The sequence below is a fragment of the Arachis hypogaea genome, chromosome 16 (genome assembly GCF_003086295.3).
Source record: "Arachis hypogaea cultivar Tifrunner chromosome 16, arahy.Tifrunner.gnm2.J5K5, whole genome shotgun sequence".
NCBI lineage: Eukaryota > Viridiplantae > Streptophyta > Magnoliopsida > Fabales > Fabaceae > Arachis > Arachis hypogaea.
Genome location: NC_092051.1, coordinates 141,649,512 through 141,675,417, shown reverse-complemented (window position 1 = coordinate 141,675,417; position 25,906 = coordinate 141,649,512). Strand labels below are relative to the sequence as shown.

Sequence of the window (25,906 nt, the reverse complement as noted above, 5' to 3'; positions counted from 1 at the left end):
ATGAGTTGTCAAACGAAATTTATATATTAACGATATCTTTGTAGACATAATATATAATAGAGTCCAATGACATTGTTTGATCTATGTAGCCGACCCATCTAATGAGACAAATTCGATGTTGTATATAAATAAAAAATAATTAAAGGAGAGTAACATTATTAATTTGAGGGTAATATTATTTTTTTTTTAAAATATAAAATTTAAAGTTTTAACATATTTATTATATATTATATATTTATTAAAAATTTAATTTTAAAATTTTAAATAATTTTATATATACATCCAATTATATAATATTAAAAATAATAAATTTTACATGAATAATTATTGAAAAGAATAAATGTAATTAAACAATCAAAATTATATTTTATTAAAATAAAATATTTAAACATTTCTTAAGAAATGGATCACATAAAATAACTGTTGGAACATGGCATATGAACGAAACGAAACGCATGTCGTTCAGAGTATCAAATATTACCGAATTACATTGATCACCGGTGTGCTTCCGCCTTCCAATTTTCTGTTACCAGTTACCTCTTCCCTTTGGGCAGTTTTTCTTCACTTTCTCCTTCTTCTCTTCTCTCCTCTCACCAAACCCTACGAAACACTACCAACGCATTCCCATTTCCCAATCTGGGATCACCGTTTTCGTGTTCCTCGCTTCGTTCACTCTCATCCTTTGGTATTATTTTCTTCCCCCTTGTTTTTGTTAATTGCCTTTCCCTCCAACTTCTTTCTCTCTACCGATGCTTTGATACCGGAACTTTGTTTTGTTAACTTCGTTTGTTATCTTAATTATTATGGGGATTAATGGTTAATTACGTGCAATTAGTCATCGTAATGTTAATTGTTGCTGTTCTTAATTTTGGATAGCTTGTTAATAGGTATATAGGCAGAGGAAAACGGAATTTAGCGAAAAGATGGTTCCATGTTTTAGAAATTGTGAGATTTTGCAAACACTTATCAGTGTAGAAATTTGACTGTAAGGGGACTGTGTATGCCATGACATGATATCATTTAAGGAAGAGAAAAAAAAAAAGAAAAAGAAAAATTGGTTACCAACTAAGAAGTAAATGCTGTGGTATACAAGTATTTTGTTTTATTGTTACTATTATTCTTAAAACTACTAAATACTTTATATCATTGTATGTGCGCCCATACTAAAGTTGCTTCTGATCAAAGCTGGCTCTTTGGAAAGCCCTTTGATAATTAATTTTTGTTTATATGCTCATTGTGATTGTGTTCTGTTATTTATCTATATGTGCAGCTTTTAGTTGATTGAGGAGGTTACTGAGAGCTAATCTTGTGAAATTCAATCCAGTTTTTCATTTTAACCGCTGGTCAATTTGGCTAAGAATCAGCAGCACATGAGATCTGAATCGCCAATTGAATTTGATGCTAGATGTGAAACAAAAGAAAGATTACGTACGTGTGTGTTACTGGGTATTGTCATAGATATATAAGCACATGCAGCATGCAGGCTACAGGAAATAAGTAGGCTTCTGTTTTGGTTTATAAATAGAAGATCCTGGCTAACAGAAGGGCTGTCTAATGTAATGGCAAACTCTGTCAAAGTCAGGCCAGGAGGTATGTTGAAAGCTGTACAAGAGATTGGCATCTACATTCATAGGTTTCACAACCTCGACCTTTTCCAGCAGGGGTATGCATCAACTTCTACTTTTTGTCTTTCTAAGTTCCGTTATGAGTTCTTACTTGGTTAACTGATATCGGTACTTTATTTTTATGTAGATGGTATCAGATCAAGATTACTATGAGATGGGAGGATAATGAAAATACATCTTTTGGAATTCCAGTTAGGGTGGTTCAATATGAAGGTAATTGGTCAATATTGTGCTCTATTATTAATGTTGCTTGTTCATTATTCTATTGTCTTTCTCCTACTCTAGATACCAGTTCCTTACAGATATGAGAAATCTACTGCAGATGAGCTTTTTAATGATTCAATCATCTTCCCTATTGATTTTTCATTTTTCCCTTAAGCAACACAATGAGGAGATTGAACTATAAAAGTTTCTCCCTCTAGATCTTTGTGAAGAAATGCATTTCATGTGCAATTGATTATTGATATAACTGCAATAGCTGCAGCGGAAGAGATAGCCATAGTGAAGTACTTTTGGTTATAGGGGAAAATGTATTGCTGCAATAGCTGCAATTGAAAAAAGAGCTGTAGGGAAGCAATTTTGGCCAGAGGAAAATGTGCCATAATTAAGACCATGAATATGAGTATATGATTTAGCAACAAGACTTGCCTTAAGAGGGCCAACCCTGTCTAGTCCTATTTTAATAACATATATATGCCTATTGGTAACCAACATTTGACTCCCTTGGAGGTTATTGAATTGGTATTTGTAAAGTAAGTTGTAGATATAGATTGAATATTTCAAGGATTTTTCTTGGTTATGCATTTGACTGTGGTTCCTTGATTTATTATTCTGTAGACATTTTGTATTTCAAATTAGATTTTGTAAAGTTACACTGTTCTTCGTATGAAAGCTTTTAGAGAGCTATTTCAGTTTTGTTTTGATGATTACTAATAAGTTTTTTTTTTTTTTTTCCCTTTATTTTCTGGCAGCTCCCGAGCTGGGTCTTGGTAGTGTATATGGTATTTGGAGGATTGACGATACAGACTACAGTTTTTCAACTCAACCCTTTCGCATAAAATATGCTAGGCAGGATATTTATTTATGTATGATGATCTCATTCAACTTACCACTTATTGGATTTGAGGTAATGATCACTCTCTCAATTTAAGTAAATGTTACAACATTTTAATAACTTTTTGTTTGTGTAATTTTTAAAATTCTAACCGTTGGATTAGAAGCTTATATGTTGTAGATCATCTCTAGAAAATTTCACGTCTATCCAAAATCGTTTGCTATACAAGTTATTTATTTATTTATTTTTATTCTTTTTAACAACTATGTCTTGTGGTCTATCAGACTACAACCATTTGTTGTTGCTGATCAAGCTTTCTAACAGGTTTATGTGGACCAACCAATTTTTGTAACTGCAAAGGCTCTTCCATGTGAGAGTGAATTATTATGATATAAAACCATTGATGTGCCAAGGGTAAATACTGTGTAGGAATGTAAGATATGTACTAGAAAGTTTTTTCTAGTATCAGGTTATGCTGATTAATTAAACAGTATCATGATTGCTAAAACTTTAAAATGACACTTTGTGATCTCATTTATGAATCAAAATATCTTCTAATCCACTGTGTACTAACACAAGCATGTCAAGCCAATCTAGGCACAAGCGATGGATCGGCAGAATCACACATTAAAGAATTGACATCATTATGTTTTTCCCCACACGATTATATCCTATTTCTTTTGTCTGCTCTAAAAATTGTCATGTCAAGTATTGACTCTCTTAAATGATTAAGTTGTTGCATGATGCTCATAAGTCATGATTGATTTATGTATCATATAAGCCCCATCATGCAAGCCCTTTTTGTGCTTGATTTGTGTAGCACCTTCACTAACAGAATACTGCACCTTTATATCTACTTAAGCGTAGTATTCTGTTAGTGAAGGTGTTACAATTTGAACCATGAAAATAGACTTATGCTATAATAGGGGGAACAGCAAGGTTGTAACTATTGACTATGTGGACATGGGGGATTTCATATTATGCCAAGGACCTACTCTCTTAGAAGTTTAAGCTACTGATTGGAGACTCTATTGGTTTTATAGTTATTGCAAAAGTATTTTTGAGATCAACATTCAATATAACCAGTATTGAATTGAGTTTATTAAATTCTAAAAACATCATATCAGAGTAAATCCCTCAATCACAACCCCTTTCCTCCTCGGTAAACCAATATGGAAATCCAAAGCTCCCTCTAAAGTTAAATCATTAATTTGAAGAGCTGTGCTCAACAGAATTAACACAAATGGCAATTTGCAGGTTAGAAGGCCACATAAGGCCATTTCCCCTGATGTGAGTGTGTTATGTGTGGGGTAAGCTCAAAAACAACCTCACATTTGTTTTTGCACTGCCATATGGCTGATTAAGAACGAAAATGACAAGATGAGGTGCTCCGGCACCTTCATGGAGTTCTTTGTTTGGTGTTGTTGGCGAATCTTTGGTGTGCCCCATATCGCAAGATCGGCTTCTATTGGCCTGGTTTGAGGGTTTTGGGATATAAAAGAGGCAAAATCTTTGTGGTAATGTACAACATATGCCACTATTCGGAGTATTTGGCTCGAATGCAGTTTGCTCACTTTTAATGATAGATTTTTGGGAAATGTTGCTGTATGGGATAGAATTAGGCGTCAGGCATCTATATGGTGCAAAGGACATGATATCTTTAGAGGACTTCCCTCTTAGACACGTTTAGAGATTGGAAACCTGCGTTTCACTTATGTTTTGATTTGCTTTATATTATTCTATTTGGGAGGATGTCTTTTCCTCTGCCTTTTTGTATCTTCTCTACCCTATCTTAATAAAATTCTTTTTTATTGAAAAAATAATAATATTCAAGTAAATAAATGCTTTATAGGAACTTGTTTTACTTTTATCTTATTTTTATCTGTAATATTTGTAAGGTTTTTCTTGTCATGTTGACACTTTCATCTGCTCATATACAGTTTTATATGTAAAAACCAATCAAATATGTCAGGAGGATTTTGCTTTAATCTCTAAGACAAGCTATAGAATGACCAAAATAAAACTACTCAACCCTTTCTAAGATTCTAAGCAACCTATTACTCATCAATTATATCTTTCATCATTTATTTCTCGTGTTCAGTATTCTTGTTTCACTATATTGTGTTATGTGGCTCTCAATTGCAGGGCTTACCAACAACTGCTGTAATTCTAAAATTTGAGCTTGTGTATGCTCCCACATTTGAAAATGGGTGAGTGATAAAAGTTGCATATTTATTTTAAAGAGCCAAAAACACATGCTTGTTTATTTAAAGTTGATCTCATTCTAGTAAAATCAGCATACTGACTGGAGTGTATCCTGCACAGTGCTGACTTGCAATCTTCTCTAGATGCTTACCCTGCTGCTGTCCACGAATTCCGCATTCCTCCTAAAGCTCTTTTAGGATTGCATTCTTATTGTCCGGTCCATTTTGATATGCTACATGCGGTGCTTGTTGATGTCAGTGTACATGTTAGTTTACTGAAAGCTACCTCGTCCCAGAGGGCATCGAAGGTACCCAGGTTTGTCATGTTTCTTGATTATTTTAGTATGATTATACTAGATATGTATTAAAATTGATAGCATTTTTCCCCATTGCATGTTTGATTTTATAGTGTAACCTGTTGAGTTGCTCCATTTCAGCAATTCTGGCAATGTTGAACTTGTTGCTGATAAAAACGATGACACATTGGACCAAGTATGCTCTAATTCATTGTGTGGCTATCTACAAAATTTTTTATGCAAAAATCTTTCTTTGCATGTCTTCATGTTTGTTTTCTTTGCTTGATTTATACCCTAGGCTTCTAAAATAACTGATATCTTACATAGTGTCCCTGCGTATTATTTGTGCTAATGCTGTTTTCTTTAATATATACAGACAAAAAGGTAGCAAGTTCATAATATTTTACAATATATAGACATCTAATTATTATATAAAATAAAACTACAAGTCACATACATATCTATCCTAATAAATCCTAATAAATAGAAATGAGGTCATTTTTCTATCATAATAAAATAAAAGAAAAAAATCATGAAATATATAGAAATTAATCATAATATATCGTCTAAGATTCACTTTCATATTCTAGTATAATCTACTCTATTTAAAGATATGATAAAGATTATATGAGGTATTTTTCTAAATCATTTAGAAAAGTGGTGTTAAATGTTTGGTTTTTGTATTATAAAAACTAGGAATGTTATATATTTCTTCCAATTGATTTAGTTCTTTTGATACTCTTATCATTCATTAACAGAACACTTTATTTGACCAGGAATTGGGTGAATTTGCTTCTCTCGATTTGAAAAATGTCACGTTTGTTAAAGCATTCTTCGCAGCTCGTGATATATTGCTTGAAGAACTACAGAAGCTTAACGAAGTAGTTGATCAACCTATTGATATTACAGAATTTGTATCTAAAAAGAGCAGGACAAATTTATTAAATTCTGTTCTGGAATCAAATCAGTTCCCAACAGATGTTGAACCTTCAGGACAAGGCAAGCCACAAATTGATCTTGAGGTCCTTACTTTTGTTTCATGCTATAGACTATTGACTTTCCATTTATATCAATTTTACTATTTCTTTTTTTTATTAATTGTACTTTGTATTCCTGTACAGGAAAGAAATAGTGATCCAGATTTTCTAAATGTTGAGAACTTTGATTTATTGGCAATTGATCAGCTGTTGGACTGTTTTCACATATTGGGAGATCAATTGACACACTTATGGAGCGTATTTCTGCAGTTCCACAGGTTTGCTTTTCATCACATCATTAGAACTTAACAGGAAAGAATAGGTATCTAAGTTTCGGGTCTGAATCAGATTCAATATTGTAGCTATTTTTGCTATGTAGTTGCAACATTTTACAGCAGCATAATAACAGTTTTCCTGCTGTTAGGGGAGTTAATCTTTATAAAGAAATAGAAGAGATTAAATTATGGGTCGGTGACATTTGTTAGTAACCAGAGTCTTGGAGAGTTGTGCAGGCTCTACTTTTCCTCAGATCAGTGAAATCTTAAGGCCCTTGGCACAATGCATTCATTGCTGTAACATAATTGCTTTATTTGTGATCATCTGTTCTAACACTTTCCTTTTTAACCTGCTAGAATTATTTTTTACATTTTTGGTTTTCCTTTTGTGCTCTGCTCTTGGTTGATTTCTTGGGGGTGTTGTTATTTGACATTCGATGTAATTGGTAAGCACTGTTGCACATTTTATCTTAAGATTTAGCTCCCCCCACCACCACCTCTCTCTCTCTCTCTCTCTCTCTCTCTCTCTCTCTCTCTCTCATGAGGAGCCTTATCCTTTTTGTACTTAAAATTCTCTTTGTATGTGTGTTTCCTCCAGCAAGCAGATGTAATTTGATTTGCAAAGTGTTTATTTTGTAAGTTTTCTTGGGTCTGATAAGCAATTTTGTCACCTACTGTTCTCCTCATTAAGCCTTCTTTTCCTTGGACTTTCAGAATATATTTCCATATTTAGTGCATATAACCTGCAATTTGAGAAAACATTATACGTGGTCTCTTTCGTGACCCCACATGGGCATGTCCTATGTAAGATCACCTCAACCTGTTTTACCTGCTAATATTTACATCTTAATAGGAATAACAAAACAAAGATACTAGAATTTTTGCGTGATACATGGGCTAAGGATCGGAAAGCTGAATGGTCAATATGGATGGTGTACTCTAAGGTAGAAATGCCTCATCATCATACAAAAAGTGAGAGCGACGAGTCGGCACATCATGGTGGACATAGAAGAGTTCCTAGTTTGTTGAAGGTATCTGAAGAGGTAAGCTCTTTCCTTCATATGCTTGACATAAGGCTTTGACTAAGAATTTTTTTTTTTAGCAGAAGTCTAAAACCTATTTTCTCTTCTCTTTTTTCTTTTTTTTTTTCTATCACCAATTGTATACAGCCTCATCAGATTGCAGCTACACGTGCTGAACTTCATCGAAGAAGCATTGCACAAATGAAGGTATTTATCAACTTTTATATGTGATCACTAGCTCATATTTTACATTTATTTATATATGGCCTAATAATGGATCACATTTTTGTAGATAAACAGTCGATCAATTCAAGACATGCATATATTCGGGGATCCTTTACGTATACCAATCGTCATTGTTGAACGTGTGATGAATGCACCACGTCGGACTTTGAGTGAAAATTCATACTTGAGTAATGTTGAATACCTAAGTTCCGATAGCTTTCAAACAGCGCACAGTTCTGACTCTACAGACACGAAATCTACACCCCTAAGTAATGCACAGGTGTTGAAGATTGTGGTCTTTGTGCATGGTTTTCAGGCAAGTCTTGTTCTAGTTGAAATTGTTGCAAAATATACCCTTCTTTTATGTTTGTAAGACAAGTATTGATGTGCTATCTCAGCTACCAAAATCTCCTTCTAATTCATTCTAGCGAATTCTTCTTGATCCCCTATGCTGATTTTAGAGTCAGACACTTCATGCCATGACCTAGGATTGACTAATATGCTCATGTTCAATCAGTTTTTCCGCCTTTTCTTTTTTCTTTTGGAAGATATAAATGAGAATTTAGATTTGTGGAGACAAGTTGTAGAGATAGTACTTCGGGATTTATATGCTATAAAACAATATCTTTAAAGCTTAGAACACATGATTTATAGATCAGCTATGTTGTATGAGACAGTGTTGGCTGGTAAAGAGTCAACAAGAACACGAGCTTAGTATGGTAGACATGTAGATGTTTTCATGGATGAATTGTCACACCAGAATGGAAAGTATAAGGAACAAAGACACGAGGGATATAGCTCGATGGGTAGGGATATAGGGAGACTTAATAAAACTTTGAAAGAAATTATTAAAAAGAATTTAATCATAAATAGGTTGAGTTTTACTGACATGATCCCAAATAGGGCACATTGGTATTATTTGATCCATGTAGCCAATTTTACCTACTGGGTGATAAGACTGTTTTTGTTTCTGTTTATTTCGGAAGGAACAAGAATAAGCGAAAATACATGTAATATAACATATTATAGACATCAAAATCCAATTGAAGCATTTTCATTTCAACTGATTGCAAAGCATCATTTATTTGGCTACATATATATTTTTTATCTATGCTTTTGGTGAAATGCTTACCCTTCATAACATAAAATGTTGTAGGGGCATCATTTGGATCTAAGACTCATTCGAAATCAATGGCTTTTGATTGATCCCAAAATAGAATTTCTTATGTCAGAGACTAATGAAGATAAAACAAGTGGAGACTTTAGGGAAATGGGACAAAGGCTAGCTCAGGAGGTTATTTCTTTTGTTAAAAAGAAAATGGACAAAGCATCAAGATATGGGAGTTTGGGAGATATTAAGCTAAGTTTTGTCGGACATTCTATTGGTAACCTCATTATCAGAACAGCGATTGCAGGTAATTCATAATTTCAAATGTTCCAATGTTCATACGTTGACAGTTGGCACTAAATTTTATCCTATGGTTACAGAGAGCATCATGGAGCCATTTTTAAGATATCTATATACTTATGTTTCACTGTCGGGTCCTCATTTGGGGTATCTTTATAGTTCAAACTCCTTGTTTAATTCTGGATTATGGGTCTTGAAGAAACTAAGAGGCACACAGTGCATTCATCAGCTCACCTTCACAGATGATCCAGATATCCAAAATACATTCATCTATCAGCTGTGTAAGGTACGGGAAGTTTTCTTTGAAGTATGTGATTAAGTGACTGGCATAAGCTATAATTTGTTACTCTTGAATACCTTACACTCTTATACCATGAGCATTTACTATGCTTGACCATCAACTGTTTGCTCAAGTAAGGTTTCCTTGAATTTGAAAACATTAAATAATGTTGATTTGATTTTTATAATATGGTATCAACAATTTACATAATGAATTCTTCCAAACTGCTAGTAATCTCTTGACAATTTATCCTACAAAATGTTTGCAAAACGGCTAGGTTAGTAGTATGCCTTTTTTTGCTTTTCCATTTCAATAACTATTACTTTTCACATAACAATAACTATGACCCCACAACTTTCAATTGCAGTGAACAAGCCTTATCTTTTGAAATATGTTTCTTAATTTATGTTCATGCAGATGAGCTATTTTTGGTTCAAATAAATAATGAATTAATGTATACTGTTTTTTATGGTGCTTAAATGTATACATGGTTAGTTGCATATTAAAGAACAAGTGTTGATTTAATGGTCCTAAGCATTTTCCTGTCATAGGTGAGTTAACTGCTTTGACGAGGTTCTAATGGAGTTCACTTTCTATTTTTTCTTTCTTTCAGCAGAAGACATTGGATCATTTTAAAAATATTATCTTGATATCTTCCCCACAGGTAGTCCCTTCTCTCCTGACTCTTGAATCCATTCGTAGAAAGAAAATATGTGTTGTAATGAATCATTTTTTTCCTGAAAAACTTAGGTTGTCTGGATAGAGGCACATAATAATTTTAAGAGTATGCATGGTAGTTTGCTTTTACTTCAGGATTAAGTCAGTTTGCTGTTAACTGGTAATGCTATTTCCAGGACGGGTACGTGCCATACCATTCTGCCAGAATTGAGACGTGCCTGGCTGCCTCACATGACACTTCAAGGAAGGGGATTGTGTTCATGGAAATGCTGAATAGTTGTTTGGAACAGATCTACGCCAATCCCTCCGAACGAAGAATATTTATGCGCTGTGATGTCAATTTTGATACCACTGCCTATGGCAAGAATTTAAACTCTTTCATTGGGCGTGCTGCACATATCGAATTCCTGGAGTCTGACATCTTTTCCAAGTTCTTGATGTGGTCTTTTCCTGAGCTATTTCGATAGGATTTCCTTTGATTTGCACTGCTATCCTGAGACATAAGGTGTTCTACTTCATTTATCAGCTACAAACAACAATGGTGCTCAGATTTCAGCACGTGCCACGTGGTATTCAAATAATGGAGAAAATCTTGCTGTGTTGGCCAAAGCATCTACACGTTTATGTTTAGTAGGCTGTGAAACTTGGTGGAAACTCAAGTGCAGTTGACTTCACGTGAAGTTGATAGTTGAGAGCCGTTAGATGAAAATTTAGTCAAATCAGTCAAATCATCTAACGGCTTTCAACTATTAATTTCACGTGAAATCAACTGCACCTGAGTTTTCACCGTGAAACTTTTGTTTCGTTCACATGTATATCCTTGGAAATGGTTGAAATATGTGATGTAATTATTCTAGGTAATTAGATCACCGTTAGTAATTTTTTTCTTATAAGCCATTATATATGGGGTTCTCCTTGCGACAGTCCTGCGTGGCTTTTTCTATTTTAGATTGGTCTAAATGTTAGGATTAATTTCAACTTTCTTTGTATATACCTTAAAACTTTCCATTAACTAACTAAACAGAGAATCGTATAATTACGTTGATAGTCATGTACATGCTAATTGCAGTGTTTCTGAAATATGGCAAATTGTTATAAAATGAAACCAAGTATCATATATATTTAAACTAAGATTATAAAATGGCTAATGACATTTGTCTTCTATGAGGTGTAAAGATTTTACACTTTATCTCCGCTTAACTTTTAATAACAGATAAGGCAATTGTACCTCCTTGCTGTGGATGGAGACGAGAGCTTTTAATTGTGCCCGCCTAAATATAGTCTCATTATGTCCCAATAGGAAATCTAGAACAGGAAATGGAAGTCCAAACTGTTCTGATATACATATTTTAGTTATCTTTTCTGCTTTAATTCTTTTAATTCTGTTTTTCTCTTCTAATGTTTCTCTTTAGGTTAGTTCATCAGTCACAAACTCCCCTATCCCCTGAATTCTGATTTTTCCTTTTAAAGGGATACAACGTAAACCCAGGAGGTGGTAAAGACTATAGAATAAAGATATTACGTTTGTGAACTAAGTTGAGTTGGTTGAGTGGTCAGCTCACTCGTCCGCTTAAACAAGTGTCGGGGGTTTGGATTCTGCCTTGTGTATGCAACAACCCATTGGCCAGCAACAGATCTTTAAATAGATCTCAGATTCGCGACGAATTAGTTCTTGTTCTGTCGGAGTTGGATGATACTGTGGACAACCAAAAAAAAAAAAGATATAACGTTTGTGGTGGATGTTGACAAAAAATAGTTTAACGAAAAAAGAAGGGAATGAGGAAAACATGCCAAATATGGAGTGATCGGAGAGAAGCAAAGGGTGAAACAATAAAACTAATGGTTTTTTGTTTGTCAAATAGATTGGGCAAAGAATTTTGAACAAATACTCTTTTTGGACCATTTATTCGAATGACAAAATAACACTCTATAATTTGAATATTCTTATCTATTTTTCAACTATTTAAGTAACTGGTCTAAGCAGTCTTTATTATTAGTCTAATCTGTCATTGATACATCAGCAGATTATACGAGCCGCTTAGACTAATTACTTAAATAGTTGGAGACCTGTTAAAGATTTTTGAATTGTGGAAGACTGTTTTATCCTTTAAACAAATAGTCTGGAATTAAAAAGGACATTTACTCAAACTTTTATCAGTTATAAATTTGTGGTATCTCTGTTTCTATTGTGTTTGTCTCTCACTTGCACTCATCCAACATATTGCCATCGTTGGAGGCTTGTACTAATGTCTAATGGCACATCTTGTGCCTTTGAAATGACCACACTCAAATTTGAGAAGTTGAGTTGTGGATGTGAACTCTTCTAGTATTGTGTGTATGAAAGTAGTGTGGCTGAATTGTTATAAACTTGTAATATGGAAAAAACTCACACACACACACACAAATTGCCTACTTTAATTCCCCTAATTTCTATATTGATTTCATCACATTTTGATCTTTACCAATAAGAAAATTTGTTTTTTCATTGTGAAAATTTATTAAATTTCATAATATTGTATTTTAAAAGAGATAGATATTTCAATGAAAACTTTATAATTATCTATGTAGAGATGTTTTCTTTTGACTATTAGATGATTTCCTTTGATTATTAGATGATAGATTGTGAAATTTGATTTTAGTATATTATAAAAACGTTATTTCCTTTAAACTGCTATTTTCTCCCATAAGTGATGCTTTTAAAGTGTAACGAAACAAATATCTTCCTAAGATATTTTTGACATCTCTATTAAAATACATACCTTTTAAGAGAATGGTCAATATATTATTGTTTCGAATAATTTGCTAAAATGAATCTTTACATTTATAGAGTCCAACGTCCAAAGTACCAAAATTCAAATCCATTTAACTCAACTAATTAGATTCAAGTTAACCAGCTCACTATTAAAGAATGAAATAAACTATCGTAAGTCATTTTTAAGCCCACTCTTCACATTCACAAGATTCGAATGCGAAACTTTATTTAAATTGAACAAGCGAGAAAGCACTCAAGACCAAAGAAAAAAAAAAAGAGAAAGCACTGATCCTAGCTTGCTTCCAACTGATGTTAAAATAGATGCTGATCATTGTTTTCTGTAACTAAAATACAGAAATGAAGAACATCTAACTGCTATAGAATTCTAATTCTAACAATTATTGGTACAAGTAAAGATTTTAGAAGGTAAAAACAGCTAGTGTTACAGTGATGACAGGTATCATGGTTCCCTCATTTGGGAACCTAATCTTTAGTATTTTCGCATGCTCATGGCAATTACAAGAACCTCGCTACTAATTCTGAATAATTAATAAAATAAGGTAAACAGATCAAACTTGTCAAATACTTAGCTCTCTGACAGTAAAAAATTGCATGTTGAATATATTGAAGCTGCAGCTGCATTAACTGCTAATTCTTTCTCTGAACCATCTAATCCTGTGACCCTGCACAACATTAAATAAATAAATAAGAGAGATTTTTAATCCCAGAACACAATTTCAATTCCTTCAAACACTGGGGATACAAGAGACCAAAATTTGTAGGGATAGAAACCAAAATTTTAATAATATTTCTTTCCAAAAACACTCATTTAATTTTTCAAATTCTAAACTATCATTCGGTCTTCATATTTATCTTAAACCAAATATAATCCTGAGACATAACTCAGTCTTGTATATTTTATACTAAACACAATACAGAAACTTAATTTAGTCTATGTCTCTCAGTCTCAATCTCCCTTCCAAATGCAGCCTTAAGTAACGTTTATTTTAAGATACTGGAAGACTAAGATTAAATACATGTTTGTTGGCCTAGAAACTGATACTAAAATTTCAGTCTGTTTCCAAAATTTTAGTATTTCAATACCTACAAAAAGTAGAAACACAGAGTATTGAAATTTTTGGGAATGGAGACTAAAACTTTAATAACATTTTATACCTAAAATACCTCCATTTCCTTTAATTAATTCCAACTTTACCCTTTGTACAAATTAAATTAGAGCTTCATTCTTATATTAGTCTTTATCTCCCACTTTACCCCAAATACAATACTGAGATTTATTTCAGTCTCAGTCTCTCTTTCAAACACTACCTAGTAGTGTTTGTTTTGTGATATTGGGACTGGGACCGAAACTGAGGGACTGAAACTTAGAATTGTGTTTAGTAGCTAAAAACTGGAATTAAAATTTTAATCCCAGAACACAATTTCAATTCTTTCAGTACCTCCAAAAAATGAGAAAATAGAGAACTGAAATTTTTGGAAACCGAACCTAAAACTTCAATAACTTTTTTTCCTCAAATACCCTCATTCAAAATTTCATATTCCAAATTTACCCTTCACAATTCCTCCGCTGCCAACACTTTCTCACAACCCTTACTTCTTACCCTCAACCCCACCCCACCTCCCACCCCACCACCACACCACTGCCATCACCAAATTCCACCACCACCAACATTAATAATACCAAAAATAACAATCTCATAAACATGTCAAAATCAGATTCATAACACAAGATTACAAAATCAGAACAGAAAAGAGAATAGTGGGAGATATTGGAACTGGAACTACGGCGGCAACGAATTGGAATTCAAACAGAGGCGGCGCGGCAAGCACAATAGGGAACAGACGGCAGACCATCGGCAAGCACAGCGCAGAACTGGAACACACGATGGCAGAACGCACAACCCAATGAACACGGCGGCAACGAACACGACACAACAGAACAGGACGCAACGAACACGATGATTGACACAACGGTGTTGGGTGCTGTCGTCGCCGTGGAGGGATGGAAACCGCCACTGTGTGTGTGTGTGTGTGTGTGAGAGAGAGAGAGAGGGGGGGGGGAAGGACTAGGGTTTTATTTTGATTTTTTTAATTAGTAAGGGTATTTTAGTAATTTCACTTATTTAAGTCCCCATTTTTTTTTATCTTAAACCAAACAAGATACTAAGATATAACTCAGTCTTGTACACTTTACACTAAATACAAAACAGAGACTTAATTTATTTTCAATCTCAATCTCCCTTCCAAACGCTACTGAAAAGTATAGAAGAGGCAGAATCAGTTAGGTTAATCTGTTAGATAGTTAGGGTAAGTTCCAACTAAAATAGATCTTGCAATTAACTTAAGCATGAAAAGTCCCTTCTATCCCTTTGTACTAGCTTACTAAATAAACTACTTTGCTATGTATATAAGCATTGAACTGTGTTTAAACTCAGTAATAATAATAGAATGAATATTCACTTTCTCTGATCAATTCTGTCAACTCTTTCTTCTCTCTTCCCTCGTTCTTCTCCATCCCTCTCTCTTAAACTCATGGTATCAAGTGATTCAGATTGAGCATGGATCCTCCCTCCAACACCTAGGAAATCTGTCACTGCCAACAATTCCACCTCCTTCGCGCGTCCTCTCCCGAATATCTCTCTACAACTCGAAGATTGAAACTTTCTTCTTTGGCAACATCAAGTCCTATCAGCATTAAAGGCAATCGCCTCTTTAATCTCATATTCTAATTGATCAATGTGCTCTTCATCCTCTACAACTTGCGTCGCCAAAGGATGCTCTCAACAACCGCGTCTCTAGCGAGTATGAGCTTTGTGATGAGCAAGATCAGATGCTCCTCGCATGGTTGACATCGACGAAGACCAACTCGGTGCTCATACTTATTGTCGATTGTGAGTTCTCATGGCAAGTGTGGGAGAAACATGATCCCTGCTTTGCATCGCGAACAAGAGCATGTGCACAACAATGGAAACTAGAGTTGAGCACCATATCAAAGACTTTGCAACCTCCTAACGAATATCTCCTCCACATTTGAGCTGTCATGAACACCTTGGCCTCTGTTGTAAGTCCAGTCTCTGAGCAAGAACACATTGTTGTCATCCTTGCTAGGCTCGGAAGTGAACACGATGCATTTGTCACCTCCATAAACATCAAGTCTAAGCCCTACTCTATGCCTTAAGTGGAGCCATATCTCATGACTCACAAACCTCAAGCTGAATCAAATGCAAAGTTCTCTGCACACTAGTTCTTCAAGCGCATTTTGCATCCCAGGCTAACACAATTTTAGAGGCAAACATGGTGGTTATCGTGGTGGTAGATCTGGTGGACAGATGACAAAGAGCCGGAAGGGTGACTCGGAACATAGTTCCATGATTTGTCAACTACGCCAAAAGCCAGTCATACTAGTTTCAACTCCTGGCATAGGGTTGATCAAGGGTTTCAGCCTACACCTCCACCCTACCACTGTATGCCAACTATGAGTCTATGCTTCTAATCTCCTCACTACATTGCTAACTAAAGTATTTCTCATTCTCATTATTTTCCTACTGTCTCGCAATTCTGCCCCTCATGCATATACATCGAGACCTACATTTCATTCATCTCAACTCCCTTCAAATGCTTGAGTTACTCCTGCTAGGACTCCCACACCATAATTTCACACTTGTTTGCCTCTATCACAACACCTGAATAGGTGATAGACTAAGCTTGGTATCCATATTTTGGAGCAACCTCAGATGTCACTCCAGAATTCTCAAACCTGCATCACCTTATCAGGCATCTGACCAACATCATGGGGTAATGGGCAAAGTTTGTCTATCTCTCACACTGGCAGATCTATCATAAACTCCATTTAATAGCCACTCAAATTACACAATCTTTAGCACTCAAAGTAATAAATGCTGTTTAATTTAATTATTTTCTTTTATCATGATTTTTTGTAAAAATGGGTAAACTCTTATTAGTTGTTTGATCCATAGCAAGACTTAGTAGCGTCGTTTGATCCATATAGCTAATTTCATCTAGTGAGATAGGATTTTGTTGTTGTGTAAAGTCTTATAAGTTTAAGACTTGAGTTACTTAATCTTGAGACTTCATGAGTTACATACATTCTAAGGTTTGACAACCTCAGTCATCTGGACTATTAGCCTTAGATACTATGTTGCACAAGAGCAACTTATAGTCCATCTCATACATAAAATCGGAAGACTCTTTGAGAAAATTTTAGTAGTTTCAATCCAGCGTCAAAGAAAAACACACTATCTCTTCTAGTAACAACTCTAGATCAAGGGAATTTTTGATCGCGTAAAATTTATGAGTATTAAGGGAAACAATTATTTATTAGTGCTATGTATGAACAGGATGGTATTTTCCATCAAAAGATTGCATTAAGAAACCTCTATCCATGTCAGAAGATATGGCTATATAAACAAAACCTCTTCTAATGCAGAAAGCTTGACTTTGTTTTAGAAGAGACATATTGCCAATCTTTATAAGATACATAATAAATTTACCTGGAATCATTTTCGGAAGTTCCCATCTGTTGCAAACCATATGCAATGTTCCAGTTTACTTGTTGCAGACCTTGGTCACATAGCACTTGCTTTTCTTTTACCTGATTCAACCAACTTTCCTGAAATTGTGAACCAAAAATACTCCAGATTTGGATGAAAAAGGCAAAAATTTCTGTAATTGAATCACAAATAACTGAATCATGAACCCGAAACCCTAAACCCTAATGGATTTCCAATTTATGCAAAATGCTTTTCTTTCAATTTCGAATTTTGTGACTGGTATTAAAAAGGTCCAATAATGTATGTATCTTGGACCTTTTGAGACATAAACCAAGAAACTTCACAAGGTTTGTATCTTATTGGAGGAGATGGAGTGGTATGTAACCATAAGGACATAAAAGTATAAAAACTCGATTCCAAGTTTTGGAGACACAACAGAGACTCGTGCTAAAACAACATTGTTTTACCAAATTTCCAAGAGTGACAATGAAGATGACAGCATTAAGATGTTTCAATTTTAATGTATGTAGCCCCTCCCCCCCCCCCCCTTATTCTCTTTTTTCCCTCCCTCTCTCTGTGCTTATCATTCATATCACTATACCATTGCATTGCAGATCTAAACGAAATGCAAATAACCCTTAAGACCGTGCAACACATATTTTATTTTATTTGTCCTTTTCAAACTTACAAGTTGTTTTTCCTCTTCTGAAAGTGCTTCATCCATGTGATCAAACAACGCAGTCCATCTTGCCCGATGCACATCTGCTGGTTTGCTAGTGGAAATTCCCGCAGTCATTTTCGCAGCAAAAGGGTCATTTTCTTGATTATTTGCAAATTCCTTTGATATAAGAAAAGGCAACTCAGTAGTGATTACAGCTCGAACCCTCCTCCTACTGCGGCGCAAAGCTAACAATGTAGAAAAAAAAGTCCGAAAAGCAAACATAAGCAATTACACTTCTAAAAACAGCTCAAACAGAATAAATATGGCCATTACCCGAAAGACGCCCTTTAATGTCTTGATATAGAAGCTCCAACCATTGTGAAGCAACAGTAGCAGCTGATAAAAGATAGAAGAATCAACATCAGCAGAGCCAGAGAAGCACATGTAAAGAATTAATTTCCTACTATCTTAAACAACTGCTAAATCTCAAACACAAACAGAAAATATGGTGAAACAATTGATCCTTCCTTTTATTTATGCATTACATGAAACTATTTAAAGATATGCATAAATGAAAGCGAAGGCAAACATCTAAAACTGAAGAGAAAAAGAAAGGGGAGGGGGGGGGGGGGGGGGGGATAGGGAGAGTGGCTAGCCTTTTAGGGAAAGAGAAGGAACGATTGCTAAGTTTGATGATTCCTCACTTGACAAAGTGGTCGAACCCATCAATGCCTTCGTTGAAGATGACAATTTCAAAGCTAAAATATCATCTCCTCTTTCAAACATCGAGTGTGACGAACAACTTCGAAGGTTAGATTTCTCTAACATGGACTTGTCACGATCACAAACTCTACTATCCATAATCCAAGGGGAATCATTCATTTTTCCCACATGTTTTTTCGTATGTCTGCTCCCATCAGCCATATAATCCAAGTCCCTTTTTCTGTTTTCAGTGCTTACATTTGTTCGGTGTGCAGTTTGATTACTCCCAGCATTGTTGTGTTCATTATTTTCAGACCTTACAAGAGCTTCAATTATTGAATGGACCTGCTTTCTATTTCTTACATGATTTATAATTCCAGGGTTTAGGTCATTAAGTAGTCCACTTGGAGCAGCAATCTTTGTAAACCTGCTTACCTGTTCTCTCTTAGCAATTTCCATCTTTTTCTTGAGCATTTCATTTTTGCTTTTTCTCCCACGTTGTTTTGGCACCGGAATGCCTCCATGAGACGAAGAAAGAAACCCATTTTGCTTCATCTCCTTCCATATCCTCATTGGATCCTTCTCCTCTATTGGTCCAGAGCAGCTTCCACTCTCTGAAACATCTTTAGATTTAAGATGACTGTATCCTTTATGACGATGTGTTGCTTCCAAATTTATAGAACTAGTAACATCTTCTGCATTAAGATCGACATTAATTCCCCTTGATATCATAAGATTACCACCTTGTTCCTTCTCTTGCTTTGATACATTAGTGAGATTCTCAACACATCCGCCTCTTGTATCCGTAGAGGAAAATTTGCCCCCACATGCATCATTGTTAAGATCGAGATTCCTGGGTCCCTCCTGGATTACTTCCCTCTTGGTTTCCTGTTCATCGAAAACATCCATTTCCATAGCTTCGGGGATTTCAGCCACTCGTGACACCTCCTTCTCACTAACTGCCTGCCAATCACAATGTTCTTCCTGCCTTGTAAAATCTGAATAATGAGTACTAGTTTGTGCTGCAAAATTCCAACTGCAAATTATGGTTTTTACTTGACGAGAAGTGCAAGTTATGGCTAATACTAACACAACAACCCGTAACATAGGTATGAAAATTTTCGCACAGGATTCAAATAAATAAATCGGAAAATAAGTCCAACTTGCAGTTATGTTTTTGAATAAGTGATAACTAACATTCAAATGCAAATAAGCTGAACATCAGTTACAATATTGAATTTAAAAATTGAAAACTTCTAAAACATAAAAATCTAACATCCACCACTAATAACCGATATTTATCTTAAAACTTGTTTTTTTTATTGAAAAAACCGAATTTTTGTTTCCAATGGTGGCGGGGAGAAAATGTCGAAGTAGATTGAGCCAAAAATATGAAGTTACCCGCCGACTGAACCACGGATTCAAGATCCCTAATTTTGACCCGTTTCCGAGGTAGGTCGTGCTTCTCTCTGAAATGGGAACTTCCACGCTTCTCCCCAAAAATCTAAAAGCACAAAAGTAAAGGAAAGAGGGAAAATTGGTTCAGATTATATAGTAAAACGAACTGGAACACTAAAATCCAAGACCCTATATATTAAAAATCCAACCTTGGAGTCCGATTGTGTAGTTAACATAGACTTTTCGGATGTAGCAAGTTCCGAATTGCAGTGTTCTTCCATAGTAACACAGTAGGTATCATCTAACAATCTAAGAGTCAATAATTCCCATATTAGGTTTTGAAGTTAAAGGATCAAGAGAGAATAAGAGAAGAAAAGGGAAAAGCAGCTAATAGAGTGTGGTTGGGAGAATTTAGGGTTGGTGGGAAATAAAAGGGATGATGGATGAATGGATCTGAAATTAATTTGAATGAGAGAGAGAAGGAGGGAGCGGGGTTTTAAATGTTGTGCGAGCAAAGCAAAATGTGTTTTTGTTTCAAGGATGTTGTTACTTGTTATTGCAACGTGTGCTGAAATGCTTAAACATGTGAGGACACACAAGAAAGGTGCCTTGCTTGGTTTATGTCTCTTTATGATGTTCAAAATATTTTAAACAAAATCAAATCCACATGTTGGAGGGAGAATGGAGTATGCAAGGAGGGAAGAGATAAGTAATTAATTAAATAGGTAATTTCTAATCAATTTTAGATTTATTACTTTTGATAAATAAATTGGTTTTTTCTTCATTTGTAATCAATTTTTAATATACATGTCAAATAAATAATTCTTAATAAATTTTATAATAAGTTAATTAGATTTTAAAAGATATTAAAAATAAATTAATTTTCTTTAAAATAATAAAAAAACTAATTTATCTCAAAAAAAATATTCAAATTCTTTTGGATAATAAAAATTTTATTGAAAATAAAATACGTTATCTAAAATTATTTGAGAACTACTTTAATGTTATCTTAATTAATTATCGCATATTGAAAATCAGATAATGATTTTTTTATTTTAGATGTTTCTTTTTATTAAATTTTAAATATTTCACATGATAATTTAAATTTACGTATCTTTTAAATAAATAATTCAAAAAAAGTATTAATTAGTTACCGTTGGTTACACTAGCTAATAGAATTGTTAAATTTTTCAATCTTTCAGTTCTTCACTTTTTTCACTCTTATCCATCTAAACATTTTATTTAAACATTTTATTTTTACTTCATTCCATTTTCCTTTTTTTTTATCTATAATTTTGTTTTATTTTCTATATTGTGTGCACATTTAGAATAATGTAGTTTTTAATGAAATATTTTTTTGAAATAAATAAAATAAAGTCATTAATTCCTAAATCAAATTAATACAACTTTATATGCCAGAAATGTTTTTTTAAGTTAGGCAAAATCAAAGTACTCCCATTATGATTTTTGTTCAAAATTGAAGTACTCCCCATTTTATTTTAGTGAAAAATTAAAATGATTTATCGAATCTTATTTGATTTTGCTTCAACTAGTATATGTTTTCGTATATTGTACGGGATAATTAATAAAAATATATATATATTTTTTAATAAAAAAAATTAAATAAAAGATATATATAATTATTACTATAAATATTTTACAAAGTTATAATTAAAATTAAAATTTAATTATTTTTAATATTAAAAATATTAAAAATACTTAGTCTTTGTCTTAACTGATTTGGATTGATTGAGTGGTCATCTCACTCGTCTACCTAAATAAGTATTAGAATTTCGAATTTCACCTTGTGTATGTAACAACAACTCATTGGTTAGCGATTGGTTAGCGACAGACCCTTGATAAATAGAGTTTCAATCCGTGGAGGATTAGTTCTCGGCCGAGTTGGAAAATACAGTGAAAGAAAATAGTATTTATCTTGAAAGTAGAACAATTCTCATTGATAATAGCAATACTTATGGAGATTTGGCTTTGTTAAAATTTAACTGTGACGGTTTTATTTATTAGTATCATATTCATTCAGGAAGTCAACTAACATGATCAACGTTATTATCGGTTAAAATTTTATATTTTATGACATGATTTTCAAACTTCTAAATTTATAAACTTATGTCATTAAAAAAGCTATTAGATTGATTAATATTTGTTGGTAATATTACCAAAACACCGTAGTTGAGTATATTAAATTGTGTAAAAAGAAACTATAATAACTTTTGTTATTTAATATATAATTTATTCTATTGAAAAATAAGTTATTATTCCTAGATTGGAATATATTTTTTTCCATTTTTATATCATTTTATTTGACAATAATTGCCAATAAAAAAATAAATGACTACACTATTTTATAATATGATGTACAAAATAATTTTTTATTTCAAAATTAATTCTGGTTAATGAAAAAAATTTAAAATATTTTCTTACGCAAATTTAAATTTAAATTTGAATTCAGAATTAATTAACAACTCACCTTTTTTAAAACTTTAATAACAAAAACAAAATTAATTAACGGCAAAATATTTGGCATTTAATAATTTTAATCATTTAAATTTTAATTACCAAAAATTGAGTTAAAAATTAATTATAACTTAATAATCGATAATACACACATATATATATATATTAGTACACAAATAGTAATATCTAATATATCATTTAATTTTTTTAACAGAGCTAATATATAATTTATTGAGGATTGATTTATTGTCTAATTTTTTTTAAAAATTTTATAGTATGTAAAAATAGTGATCTTATTTTTTATTATTATTTAAAAATTATTTATAATTTTTTATTATGTAATTAATTTAATTAATAATAACCTTTATTATTGTTATTCTACAAACAAAATCATGTTTATATTATTTGTATATTTTTTTAATACTAATAAATATATAGATACTTGTATTATTATATTTATTGTCTTAGATAATTGGCTTAAGTTACTTATTTTGTATGTTAAATAATATAAATTATATTTTATATATTAAATTCATCAATTTATTCATATTAAGAGGAAAAAAATTATGCAATAAATCATATGTTATAAAAATTAGTTAAATTACATATAAATTATCTTTAGAAAAATAAAGAAATAATTTATCACATATAGTAATCTTTGATATATGTAGTGTCATGTGTATATTAGGATGATATATTTTAATTATGTGAGTGATTATTATTATTCACTTTTTCAATGAGATAGTAAATAATATTTAAAATTAAAAAAAAAGATAATTAAATTTTTTTTAGTTTGATTATAATAAAATCTATTATAAGTATACTTAACTTTTATATATACTATATATAATCATATTTAATAGTATAGTATTTATTACAATAATGACTCAAAATATTAAGTCAAGTGAGTAAGATCTTCCTAAGTTTGATATCCTTTTAGGTAACTCAAGCTTGTTTTAGAGTAACATGCGATTCCTTGGATATCTGCCTTGTGCTGTTTAAACTCTTTTTCTTGGCTCATATGTTATAAAAATTAGTTAAATTACATATAAATTATCTTTAGAAAAATAAAGAAATAATTTATCACATATAGTAATCTTTGATATATGTAGTGTCATGTGTATATTAGGATGATATATTTTAATTATGTGAGTGATTATTATTATTCACTTTTTCAATGAGATAGTAAATAATATTTAAAATTAAAAAAAAAGATAATTAAATTTTTTTTAGTTTGATTATAATAAAATCTATTATAAGTATACTTAACTTTTATATATACTATATATAATCATATTTAATAGTATAGTATTTATTACAATAATGACTCAAAATATTAAGTCAAGTGAGTAAGATCTTCCTAAGTTTGATATCCTTTTAGGTAACTCAAGCTTGTTTTAGAGTAACATGCGATTCCTTGGATATCTGCCTTGTGCTGTTTAAACTCTTTTTCTTGGCTCATGTATTCTCTGATGTAACTTTGGACTTGCATCAAAGAGAAACATAGAAATCTTTGTAAATATTATCCTTGTTGCTTGTCCTTTCTCTGAGGTCTTGTATCATTTTGAGTGGCTCGAGATTTGTTTTGATGACACGTGCGATCATTAGATATAGCAAGAGATATGTTAGGTCTTTAAGATACATTGTGCGGATGCGGGAGGTGGAGTTTGTAAGTGTGCGACGTCACAGGAAGTTGAGGAACTTGATTCTTGCGAAGGAGTTTTGTTGAAGTTAGACTTGTGCCTATTAGTGGGTTGCGAAATGTTTGATGAGGTTGAGAATCCACAGAGAATCTGTTTAATATGGTATGATTGGAAATGGTGAAGTTACGTCATGTTGAAGTTTAGGCAGCTGAAGCTCTAAAGTTGGTATGAGTTCTGTGTGCAAACGATATACCTGTCATTCTAATATCAGCGTGCCTTGTAACCTTTTTGCATCGAGCCTATCTTGTATCTTTTGCTTTACACCAGACTTCTTCCCTATATTTTTAAGCCATAAGAATATCTTGGATTTGAAAACTTTATAAGTATATATATATGGTGAGACCTTAAAGCTTCTTTCTTATATGTTACGTCTTATATATGCCAAAATATTTTACTTTTTTTCCTAATGTGTTCAAAAGTAAAGCTAGTTTGAACTTTTTTCATCTTGCATCAATTTTCGAAGACGAAAATTTTTATAAGTGGAGTAGGATGTAAGACCCCGAATTTTTAAAAATTAAATAATTAACTATTTATAAGTTATTATATTATATCAAGATATAATTTTAAAAAAAATTATTTTCAACAAAAATAATTAAATATAATTTTATAAATATTAAAGTTTAATTTAATTGTTATTTATTTTATTAAATTTAAGTTATTTATCAAAAATATATATTTTGATTAGACAAATATTAAATTTATTATTATTATTATTATTATTATTATTATTATGCTTCCTTTGGCCGAAGCCTTAAGGAAACCAAAGGAAAGATAAGGAAAGCCAAAGTTAGCTATTATATATATAAACATGACACATGTATCTTAATAATCATATAATTTCATTACCCCTTTTCTTTCTTCCACCGAAGCCATAAGAAAAGAAATAAGAAGTGTGGTTCATAAGCATATATATATATATATATATAAGTATGACACATGTCCTTTCATTTCAATAAACTAATGTCACTTAATCAAGAATCCATATTCACTTCTCTTCATTTGTCACTGAACTTGAAAGAAAAGAAAGGAACCGAGAGTGAGGAAGAGAGAACCTCCATGACCATAAGATTTTCGACTTCGATTTTTTGAGATCCGTAATTCTAATTAAAAATCTAATCCGGTAAAAGTGTTCGTATCCTCATCCTCTACACATTGACGTTATTTTTGTCCAGTAGAAGTTGACGGTGACGTAACTCCTCTTCCCTTTGAGTTCGGCTAACTGGAGTTCTAGGAAGCACAGATGATTTCTGACGTTTTCTTCTTTAGCAGTTCGGTCAGAAAAGCTTCTCCGGAGCTATCGTTAATTTTGATGTCATACGGAGGTAGGGAGTTTCGTTTTTAAAATTACAAGTTTTTAATTTAAGAATGCCAAGAAGTTTATTGAGTAATTGCAAATAGTTTACACTTGTTTTGTGTGTCTAATTGACGAGAATTGGTTGTAATTGTGAGTGTTGGTCAATTTGGTGTTGCTTGTTAAATTGAAATGTGATTTGAGTTTATGAATTGGGTTTAAATTGAGACTGTGTTTGATGCTGGAATTTATGGTTATGGAAATGGATGATAACTGATTTTGGTAGTAGTATCTAGTATGATGGTGAATAGGTGCTGATGAAGGGCCGGTAAAAATACGCAAGAAGGT

General features: G+C 32.7%; 2 protein-coding genes across 4 annotated transcripts; one reads left to right on the top strand and one right to left on the bottom strand.

Annotated features, from left to right (window-relative positions):
• The first annotated feature begins 443 nt into the window (after positions 1 to 443).
• On the top strand, positions 444 to 11,149 carry LOC112755403 (uncharacterized). 2 transcript variants are annotated; one of them, XM_025803476.3, is made up of 16 exons: positions 444 to 685; positions 1,271 to 1,663; positions 1,753 to 1,838; positions 2,597 to 2,751; positions 4,825 to 4,889; positions 5,005 to 5,199; positions 5,321 to 5,375; positions 5,956 to 6,201; positions 6,301 to 6,434; positions 7,285 to 7,474; positions 7,601 to 7,660; positions 7,746 to 7,994; positions 8,835 to 9,093; positions 9,167 to 9,372; positions 9,983 to 10,030; positions 10,221 to 11,149. In XM_025803476.3, exons 2-16 carry the CDS (start codon positions 1,560 to 1,562, stop codon positions 10,509 to 10,511), a joined length of 2,343 nt encoding a protein of 780 aa, XP_025659261.1. In that variant the 5' UTR covers positions 444 to 685; positions 1,271 to 1,559; the 3' UTR covers positions 10,512 to 11,149. The 2 variants fall into 2 exon arrangements, with proteins under 2 accessions (XP_025659261.1, XP_025659259.1); XM_025803474.3 differs by having other exon boundaries at positions 9,980 to 10,030.
• Positions 11,150 to 13,066: 1,917 nt separating this feature from the next.
• On the bottom strand, positions 13,067 to 20,709 carry LOC112755402 (uncharacterized). Of its 2 annotated transcripts, none has more exons than XM_025803469.3 (7): positions 20,299 to 20,709; positions 20,093 to 20,195; positions 18,646 to 19,713; positions 18,323 to 18,385; positions 18,017 to 18,234; positions 17,329 to 17,447; positions 13,067 to 13,479 (listed from the first exon to the last, which is right to left on the bottom strand). In XM_025803469.3, the coding sequence occupies exons 1-7, from the start codon at positions 20,368 to 20,370 to the stop codon at positions 13,383 to 13,385; spliced, it is 1,740 nt and encodes a 579-aa protein (XP_025659254.1). In that variant the 5' UTR covers positions 20,371 to 20,709; the 3' UTR covers positions 13,067 to 13,382. The 2 variants fall into 2 exon arrangements, with proteins under 2 accessions (XP_025659254.1, XP_025659255.1); XM_025803470.3 differs by having other exon boundaries at positions 18,694 to 19,713; positions 20,299 to 20,691.
• Positions 20,710 to 25,906: the final 5,197 nt, after the last annotated feature.